Source organism: Balaenoptera musculus, chromosome X (genome assembly GCF_009873245.2).
Source record: "Balaenoptera musculus isolate JJ_BM4_2016_0621 chromosome X, mBalMus1.pri.v3, whole genome shotgun sequence".
In the NCBI taxonomy this organism is placed as follows: Eukaryota; Metazoa; Chordata; class Mammalia; order Artiodactyla; family Balaenopteridae; genus Balaenoptera; species Balaenoptera musculus.
This window is the reverse complement of record NC_045806.1, coordinates 117,506,833-117,516,728: the sequence shown is the minus strand read 5'-3', so window position 1 is coordinate 117,516,728 and position 9,896 is coordinate 117,506,833. Positions and strand designations below refer to the sequence as shown.

The window sequence follows — 9,896 nt, the reverse complement described above, 5'->3', positions numbered from 1 at the left end:
ACTACTAAGCAATTTTCCATTCCAGGCTCTTCTCTCACCTCTAAAACACACAGTCTGAGAGTCTGGCCCCTGCCACCACTCACAGCTTAATTTAAAATGAACTCCCAAAGAAGGAATTGCCATTTCTCAAAGCCCCAAACTGCCTTAGCTCAGGGCATTTCCACTCGACTGCTCGCATCTGGAGTCCCACCTCCTCACTCTTCTTTTACTTGTTCTTTAGATGATGGAGGACATCTCACCATCTTCCTGATATGACTGCTGCTCCTAACCTCTACCCTTCTATGGGTAGGGGTGTGTCTTGCTTACCCTAGAATTTCCATTATTAACACAGTGCTTTCCAAAGAGAAAATATCCAGTTAATGTTTGATGAATAAATGAGTCAGTGAGTTTTTTATTTATTAAGATTAAGATCACTCCTACTTTCTTGAATAAACCAAGCAAATCCAAGTATATATCCTTTAATTTTACTGAACAATAGACTAAAATGGTTAAGGGAATCAAAAAATTAAGATTTGTTAAGATTACTCCTACTTTCTTGAATAAGCCAAGCAAGTCCAGGTATATATTTTCATATTATGGAACAATACACTAAAGTAGTTAAGGGAATCCAAAAATGAACCAGCTTTTACATTTTTTTCTCTATTGTCTGCTGAGTTCTTTCACATTTCCAAGAAAATTCCTATTCCAATGCCATGTTATCTTGTTCCGGATCACAAAATAAGATGGAAGGTTCCCCAACTTGTTTTGCAAAATATCAAAACTCTTATTCTTAAATCTGATGTTTAGCAATAAATGTGACCAATATCATTTATAAACAGATTCTAAAGTTAATAAACCTATTAAAGGAAAAGCATTTGAAAAAAATACCAAAAGGAAAACAAAAAAAGATAAACTTTCAAGTCACCCATACAGAACAGGAACACAAAGTTGTTGCACAGTGTGTTCTCCCCAGCCTGACCCCGACCCTCCTCTACTTAGAACCCTGACTGCCCTCTCCAAGCACAGAGTGAAGATTTGCACTCATTCTTCAGTTGGGTCAGAAACTGCTGAGGAATGCTGCACAATGAACATGGCAGTAGTACTATCCAAGGGGCCAACTGTGGCCCCGACTCTCTTCGTCATCTCTTAAAGCCTCCTCATACCAGTATGAGAAGGAAATGGGGTCAGTTCCTTTGATCTTGGCCAAAAATTCCAGAACTTTCAGCTTGCTGGTTTCAGCATAGGCCCTTGGACCCCACAGGAATTCGTACCGTGGAGGATCACTATTAGGCACCTTCCGGTACTCCAAATAATTCTCCTGCACCCAATCTCTGGTGATGAGCTTCCTGGGCTCCCCCAAAATGAAGTGCTTCCTCCCAGCATACACGCCTAACATATTCAAGAAATCCCAGATGTTTTCCTCAGGGGCACAGTTGCCCTCTATGAAAATCACACCCAGGATGATTACCAGGAGGCCATTTTTAGGCATGCTCTGGTCATCACTAACCATCTCATCATGGGTGAGGTCTAATGAGTTGACAAGGACATAGGAGTGGATTTTGGGGTCCACTTCCTTCACATCAATGCCGGAGATCACCTCTAGGCACTTAGAAGCTTTCTTGAAGATCACAGAAAATTGGTTTTTGTACTTTTTGCTGACAACCTTTAGCATTTCTGCCTTTGTGAAGGGCTCCTTCAGTCGATATTTGAGGACCATGAAATGCAACAAATCAGCCACCTTTTCATCCTGCAGTTCTCTGAGCAAGGATCTGGTGTCTACTGAGGCCTGGAGAGAGCGTGTGCCCTCTTCTTCTTGGATGCTGGAGCTTCTATCTGATGTGCTCCATGACATGAAGGAGAAGGAGCTCTGAGGACTCTGGGGAGGACCCAATGTCTCAGTGGCAGGCTCCTCCTCCTGCTCCTCCTCCTGCTCCCCCTCCTCCTGCTCCCCCTCCTCCTGCTCCCCCTCCTGCTCCTGCTCCTCCTGCTCCTCCTCTGGGGCGCCCAGTAGCAGAGGAGAGGAAGGGGGGGAAGTGGAGGGGTAGGAGAAAGTGAAAGAGCAAGAGGAAACAGAGGCAGTCTCCTCCTCCTTCTCCTCCTCAGCTGTGGGAACCTGTACTATCAGCAGGCCTTGTACGTCACTTAGGGTCTGAAAGCCTGGCTCAAATGTGAGGCTCAGATGCTTTGGAGAGCGAGGCATGATGACTCTTGTTGGAGGCAGCAGGTAGAAGTGTAAGCAGGATGGTGGGAGATGGGATCCCACGGGCCTGGGGGAGAGAGGGAGCGGTCAGCAGCCTCAGCACAGAAATGCACCCTTGGCAGCTCTGACAAAGGCTGGCTTACAGATCTCCTCTTTAGGGGGTGCTCTAGGGCCTCACAGAGCTCTTGTCTCCCTGGACAGTTTGTCCCCTAGGAACCTGTAGGAAGATGTGAGAAAGCTCCTCAGGGCGCAGCCAACCAGTACAACCCGAGGCTTCCAGGGCTGACTGTGGGCAGGTGGGTCAGGCACTGTGGGGTCCCTGGCAGACATTCAGGGTGTGCACCTCACCTTGTCTCCCAGTACTGTCTGGGCTTCCTCTGCTCTGCTGACCTGAGGACATGTGCCTCTCACCAAGGCCCTCACCTCATGGTTCCTGAAGCCCCTGACAGGCGAGGAGGGGCCGAGTTCTGTGAGGTCCCCGCTGTTCTGGAGTGGATGATCCCCTCCATGCTAAGGTTCTTACCTTTCCTCTAACAAGTCTTGTGCCCTCTCCTCCTGTGCCTCTGCTAGCCTAAGGCAAGAGGTCACATTCCTTAAACAGATGAGAAGGAAGTGAAGGGGCAACACTTTCGACCACACCTGCCCAGGACCTCCCGGGTGTAATGGAAAGAGCTGAATGAAGTTTGTGGGTTCCCCCTCTCTCCTAGCTGAGTGTTACACTCATTCCTCACATTGATGCCTGGTAGGTTCTGGGACTCCTCCCTCTGCTGTCCTGACTCTGGCCCCTTCAGAACAAGCCCTCACCTCCCTGAGACCACCAAGAGGGAAGTGAGGGTCCACCACATCTGACCACTGTGCCCAGGGCCTCCCAGAGCTGACAACAGGGGAAGAGCAGAGCTGGGTATGCCTTCAGTCCTCGGCCGAGGGTGTGCCCCGAGGCCTCACTCAGGGTCCCTACCTTAAACTCTGGCAGAGTCTAGGAGTCTTCCCTCTGCTGACCTGATGTGGCTTCCCCTCAGACCGCCACTTCCTCAGAACGAGGACCTCACCTCCCTGAGAACCCATGGACCAAGATGAGGCACCACATCTTACCACCCCTGCTATGTCCTCCCAGTGCCAAGAGCAGGAGCTGGTCCCCATGTGTCCTGTGGTGGGGCTATCCTCAATGCCCCCTCATGTTATCCATCTTTACTCCTGACGGGGCCTAGGCTACCCCCTGCTGGCTGGAGCTCACCTTTCTGAGACACCTCTCTCACCCTTGGAGAAAGTGAGGGCATACCTATACAGGCAACCCTGCCGGAGCCTTTCCAGGCCTGAGGACAGGAGGTAGCCAGACTCTACGGGGTCTCTTCTCTCTGGGGTTGGCAGTACCTTTGGTCCTCACCAAGCGTCCTTACTGTGACTCTGGTAGAGCTTGGGACTCTTCTTTCTTCCGGCCTGACGTGACTCCTTCAGCTGACCTGTCTTCTCACTCACACCAAGGCCTTCACCTCCCTGAGACCCTTAAGGCAAAAGTGAAGAGACATCACATCCAGCCACCGCAGCCTGGGGTCTGGCATGGCTGACAGCAGGGGCTGGGTTCCCTCTGTTCTGGGATAAGGAGTTCCCTCTGTCTTCCCTCAATGTATTCTTTACTCCTGGAGGGCCTGGGCCCACCTTATCTGGCGACCTGAAATCATCCTTCTCAGACCAAGGCTTTACCTCCCAGGGACACCTCCACGCGCCCCTTGCAGGCAGTGAGGGTACACCACATCTCGTTATTCCTGCCCGGATCCTCCCAGGGCAGACAGTGGGGACAGGGTGGAATTTCTGTGAGACCCCTTCTGTCTGTCTTAGGGGGTAACCTTAGTCCTCCTTCAAGGCCTTTAGCTGACCTTGACTCCTCAGATTCTGGGACTCCCCCCTTTGCTGGTGTCATCAGCTCAGAGGAAAGCCTTCACCTGTCTGGGACACCCCAGACAAAGTAAAAAGACACCAAATCCAGCCACAGCTGCCTGGGGTCTGTTCTAGCGTGGGGAATGCACTCTCTCCTCGTTCCAGGTAATCATCTGTACCCCTGGCAAGGCCTGTCCTACCCTCTGCTGACCTGAAGTTTCCTGCTCTGACCCAGACCTTACCTCCCTGAGACACTCCATCCCCCTGACCCCTGGCAGAGCTTGCAGCAGAAGGGACAGTTCCTCCCATCTGCTCACCTCTACTCTGATCCTCCCAGCGCTGAGACTCTGTGGCATCCTTCTTTTCAGGGAAAGGGGGCCTTCAGGCCTCCCAGTGGTCCTTACCTTGACTTCTGATAGAGCCTGGGACCCCTCAGACCGACACTGTGACCTCTCTGAGACCCTCCCCCCAGCAAAAGTCAGGAAATGCCACATCTGGCCAACCTTGCCTCTGGTCTCCTGGGGCTGACAAGAGGGGCAGGGCTGGGTTGGGGCCCCTTCTCTCTAAGATGGGTATTTTCAGGGCAGACAGAGGCCAAACCTACCTGGGAGGGAGGTCCTCTCAATCCTCCCTCACGGTCCTATTACCCTGAGGTCCAGCCCTCAGAAAAAGTCTCACCTCCCTGAGACTCCCAGAGTGGAAGTCAATAAACGCCACATTTGGCAACCCTGCCATGTGGCCTCCCAGGGCTGACAGCAGGGGCAGGTTGCTGGGAGACCCCTCTCCCAGGGAGGGAGGTCCAGCAAATCTTCCCTCAGGGTCCTCATCTTGACACCTGGCAGCATGCGGTACTCCTCCCGCTGCTGAACTCAGGCACGCCCACCAGACCAAGGTCTTCCCCAGCCCGGGAACCCCCCAGAAAAAGAGTGAGCCGGGGCCCACATCCAGTAACCATCCTTGGCTCGCCCGTGTCGACAGCAAGGGCAGAGAACTGCTGGGCCCCATCTGTCCTGGTGTACGGGGGACCCTCAGTCCTTAATCTGAGCCCGGGAAAGCCTGGGGCTCCTCCCTCCGCCGAGCTGTCCCTGCCCCTTCAGGTCTCCGGCCTCGCTCCCCTGAGAACGTCCAGATAAAAGTAACGAGAGGCCACACCCTGCCACCCCTGCCAGGACCTCCTAGGGCTCACAGCAGGGGCTGAACGCCATCTCTTCGGTGGCGGGGGAGCTCCCGTCCCCCGTCAAGGTGCTGCCGTCGGCCCTCAGGCAAAGGCGTCTCTCCCGGAGACCAGCCCCACGGCGTCCTGAGGGAACGAGGGGGCATCACTGAGCCCTCCCGGGGCGGGGGGGGGGGGCTCGAGGGGCTCCGCGTCCGCGGAAGGTGCCCTCGTCCATCCTCACGGCTTCCCACGCAGTCGCCACGGGGCCCGCCCCCCTCCCTTCTTCTGACCCGAGGCCGCCGCCTCAGCCCACGGCCACCACGGCCACCACGGCCCCGGGGGCGCCAGGCAGAGCCGTCAGGAGACGGAGAGGGGCCCCGCGGCCCACAGCCCCGCCCGAGTCGGCTCAGGGCGGACAGCCAGCCGGGCGGGGCGGGCGCCCGCGGGCCCCCGGTGCGGACTGCGAGGCCCCCTCGGCCCTCCACGAGGGTCCCCCTTAACAGCCGGCAGGGCCAGGACCCCCCCTTTTCTGACCCGAGTCCAGCCCCGACGGACAGGGCCCCGGGCCCTGACGCTCCTGACACGGAGGCCCAGGGAGAACACCTCCGAGGCCCGGCCTGGGCTGCCCGGGGCGCCGCGCAGGGCGGGCGGGGGAATGCGGAGAGCGGCCCTCGGGCCTTCCTCCCAGTCCTCACCTCCGCGCCGGCCGGCTAGGGCCTCTGCCTCCGCCCACCCAAGTCCGCGCCACCAGCCCCAACCGGCCCCAACGGGCCCCAACCGACAACGCCTCGTTCCGTCAGCCCCCGGCCGGAAGTCAGGCACCTCACATCCGGGTCCCCTGCCCGGGGCCTCGAGGAGGACGGCAGGGTTAGAGCGGGCCGGAGGGGCCCGTCTAGGGTAGCTGAGAGGGTCGCTCTCCTCACTGTGGACCCTCGCCTTGCCGCCCGGCGGGGCCTGGGCTCGTTCCTCTGCTGCCCAGTCCAGTCCCCACTAACGAGCCTCACCACATGCCCAGAAAGCCTGCCTGCATGTTCTCAGAGCGGCCAGCAAGCGTGCGGCGGAACCCCCTGCGGTGGGCCTCTCGTCCCTCTGGGTCCTCCCCTTACACCAGACAACGCCTGGGGCTCCTCCCGCCCGCGAGCCCTCAGACTAGCCCCGCGTCCCTCAGACTCCCGACAGCGCCCGAAGCGCCACAGCTGACGGCCTGTGCCGTCGGCTTTCCAGGACGGCCGGCACAGGCGGGGCGAAGCCTCTGCAGTGGAGGCCTCTCCCTCCTTCCTCAGGGGCCTCACCTGGAAGCTTGGCAGAGCCTAGGAATCCTCTCTCTTCTGATCTAAGTCTGCACGCCTCAGAGACAGCCTCCTGTCCTGCAGACTCCTGAGGTGCTAATCTCGACACGCCACACCCAGGGACCCTGCCTGGGGTCTCCCAGGGATGAGAGCAGGGGCAGGGCGGGGGTCGGGCTTCCCGCTCTTTCGGCGGGGCGCTGACGGGATTCTCACTCTTTCTTCAGGGCGCTGACAGGATCCCTGCGCTGGGGTGGAAAAGCCACTCAGTCCTGGCTCAGAGTCCTCACCTTGACTCCAGCACTGCCTGGGCTGCTTCCCTCGTGGGCTCCAGAACAAGCCGCTGCTCCCTGAGAACATCAAGGAAGAAGTGAGCGAACGTTATGTCGGCTACGACGTGCCACGGCTGCGGAGGGCAGAGGCAGGCAAGCTACCCTCCCGCTCTGAGATTGTAGGCATACCCGCAGACTTGTCCGAGGCAGTATTTATATTTACCCCCGACAGGGCTTGTACGGGCCCTCCGTCTTGCTGACCTGATGATGCGTCCCTCGGTCCAAGGTCCCCGTTTCCCCGAGACCGCCCCCTCCAAAGAGGACATAGGGGAGGGGTGCGCTGCCCCGGGTGTCCCGTGCTGGTTGCGCGGGCGGCTTCGTGTGGGTCCCCCACTGTCTGGGAAGGGGGTCGCCACAGTCTTGCCTCAAGATCCTCCTCTGGATGCCTGACAGGGCCTGGGCCCCCTCCCCTCTCCTTACATGAAACAGGGCCCCTCAGAGCAAGGTCCTCACCTCTCTCTGATGCCCGAATGGGAAGTCAGCAGACCCCACATCTGGCCACCATGCTTTAGGGCCTCCCAGGGCTGAAAGCAAGTAAAGGGCTGTATTCTGTGGTACCTCCTCTGTCTGCAGCAGGCTTTTTTTTTTTTTAATGAATGTATTTATTTATTTATTTATTGGCTGCGTTAGGTCTTCGTTGCTGTACGTGGGCTTTCTCTAGTCGTGGCGAGCGGGGGCTTCTCTCTGTTGTGGTGCGCGGGCTTCTCATTGTGGTGGCTTCTCTTGTTGCGGAGCACGGGCTCTAGGTGCGCGGGCTTCGGTAGTTGTGGCACTCAGGCTCAGCAGTTGTGGCTCGCAGGCTCTAGAGTGCAGGCTCAGTAGTTGTGGCGCACGGGCTTAGTTGCTCCGTGGCATGTGGGATCTTCCCGGACCAGGGCTTGAACCCGTGTCCCCTGCATTGGCAGGCGGATTCGTAACCACTGGGCCACCAGGGAAGCCCCATGCAGCAGGCTTCTATGTGGTCCTCCCTCAGGGTCCTCACCTTGATGTCTGGTGGTGATCTGATGATGACAGTGTCTACCTGTCCCTCCCTTCTGACCACATCCAGTGACCATGCCCTGGGGCTTCCCAGGGCTAACCACGGAAAGAGGGCAGGGCTGGAGCCAATTGCTTTAGGCCCTCAAATCCTCCTTCAAGTCCTTACCTGACAACTGGCAAGATCTGGACTCCTCCCTCTACTGACCTATGCCTGCCACCTTCAGACCAAGGCCTCCACCTTCCTGAGACCCCCAAGCTGGAAATGAACAGGGCTGCTCAGCCTGAGACCCCTGCCTGGAGTCTCGCAGGACTGACATCAGCAGTAAAGCAGGGTTCTGTGGGGTACCCTCTGTTCTGGAATGGTGGACCCTTCAATCCTCTTTGAGAGTCCTCATCTTGTATCCTGGGTTGTCAATTAAATACAATGTGGGAAATTACCCCTCTCTGCCATCTCTGACCATTTGCTCAAGTGCAACTCCTACAAAGCATGGTTTCAGGTTCCAGGCTAGTTGCTGTGTGGAAGAGTAGCAGCACCCATGACAGAGAAGAAGCCCAACTTCCCAATGGGTCTCTTCACCAGCCAGACTTCGATTTTAGAAACTTTGTTCTAAAACAAATTATTTTCTACATGGAAGAGGCTGAAGAGTTGCGATTATGGGATGTCCTGCCTCTTTTGAGCTTATCTAACATTGCGTTGTCCAGTGAGGTGATTTTCTTTTTTATAACCCTCATTCATAGTAACAAATATATTGTACATTGTGTATCTCTGCCAGGTATATATGTAGAATGTGTGTGTTTGTGTGTGTGTGTATTTCATGAATACCTACCTTACTGTGGGTGATTCATTGTGATACTCACTATCCCACTTTTAGTCCACTTTTTTTATTCTGCTTAAATAATATATTTTTTACAAAGACCAGCCCTTTACCCACTAGAGTGGTTTCAAGTGATTATTAGCAGACTCGAGTCATACTGGCTAAATCAACCCATCTTTCCTGCTCTCCTGACATTACTCCAGGGATACTGGCATCTGGGGTCTTAGGTGCAGCCTGAGATTACTACAATGAAGCAGGAGCAGAAGTTTTTAAACTTTGTTCCTCCCTATCCTGTCATCTTCCTTCTGTTACAGTCTACAAACTCTCCCCAATCTGTCTTAGCCCCAGAACTCCCTCACCCCAAACACAAGTTCAACACAGTCCTCAGTCTTCCCCAGGGGTTTCTCATGTTTTGTCACTTAGATTTTATTATGTGTATTTATGAGGGGTTTTTTATTCTACCTTCTGTGGTTTTCCAGGCTTGATTTTGGGAGAAGACAGCTGCCCAAGTTTGATTGTCACCTTAGCAGCTACAGGTAAGGCACTAAATCTGTAAATGAGAATTGACATCTTTACAATGATGTGTATCCCATCAATAAGTATGATATACTGCCCTGTTTATCTGGGACTTATTTTACCTGGATCTATCAGTAAACTTTTATAGTTGCCTCTATAAAGATCTCATACATTTTTGTGATGATTCTTTTAAGGTAATTTTTGGATTTTATTGCTGTCGTGAATGGTATATTTTCTATTACATGTTCTAATTAGTTATTGCTTTTATGTGACAAGGCTCTGGCTTTTGCTATAGTGAATTTATACTGTCTTTCTGAGGTTTCTTACTCATTTGAATATTCCACACGCTTATTCCTTAGAATTTTCTACACAGGTGATATTATCACCAAATAGTATATCTTTCTTTTCAGTATTCATACCTCTTATTTATTTTGATATCCACAGCTCTGACTTTGTGTTCCAGTATCTTTTTTGAATGGTAAAGATGATAGCATGTATCTATATCTTTTCCCTGACTTTAATGGAAATGCTTCTAGTATTTCACATTAAAGTATGTTTGCTATAGATTTGGGGGAATGGAAGTTCCCTTGTAATCTTAGTTTGCTAAAAGAATTCGTATGAACTTGTAATGAATTTTTTAAGATTTTTTTTTCGGTACCCATTGATGCAATTGAATGGTTTTCTCTTGATGTGAGCTGAATTGTGTACCCCAAAATTCATACGTTGAAGTCCTAAACTAACACACTCTTTAAATTTGTT

General features: G+C 53.7%; 1 protein-coding gene across 1 annotated transcript; it reads right to left on the bottom strand.

The window, feature by feature from the left end:
* Positions 1-1,081: 1,081 nt before the first annotated feature.
* Positions 1,082-9,191, bottom strand: LOC118888376 (melanoma-associated antigen 9-like). Its single transcript, XM_036839334.1, has 6 exons — positions 9,084-9,191; positions 7,187-7,243; positions 4,907-4,955; positions 3,564-3,681; positions 2,703-2,771; positions 1,082-1,820 (listed from the first exon to the last, which is right to left on the bottom strand). Exons 1-6 carry the CDS (start codon positions 9,189-9,191, stop codon positions 1,082-1,084), a joined length of 1,140 nt encoding a protein of 379 aa, XP_036695229.1.
* Positions 9,192-9,896: the final 705 nt, after the last annotated feature.

What these genes read in the sequence shown, in the direction of transcription:
- LOC118888376 (XM_036839334.1), bottom strand. Translation starts at nt 9,191, where the DNA reads ATGTCAATTCTCATTTACAGATTTAGTGCCTTACCTGTAGCTGCTAAG. An exon ending in TGAGTTCAGCAGCGGGAGGA is followed by an intron (nt 3,682 to 4,906) that starts GTACCGCATGCT and finishes TTTTGCCTTAAG; the next exon opens with GGTCTCAGGGAGGTGAAGGC. An exon ending in CAAGACTTGTTAGAGGAAAG is followed by an intron (nt 1,821 to 2,702) that starts GTAAGAACCTTA and finishes CATGTCATGGAG; the next exon opens with CACATCAGATAGAAGCTCCA.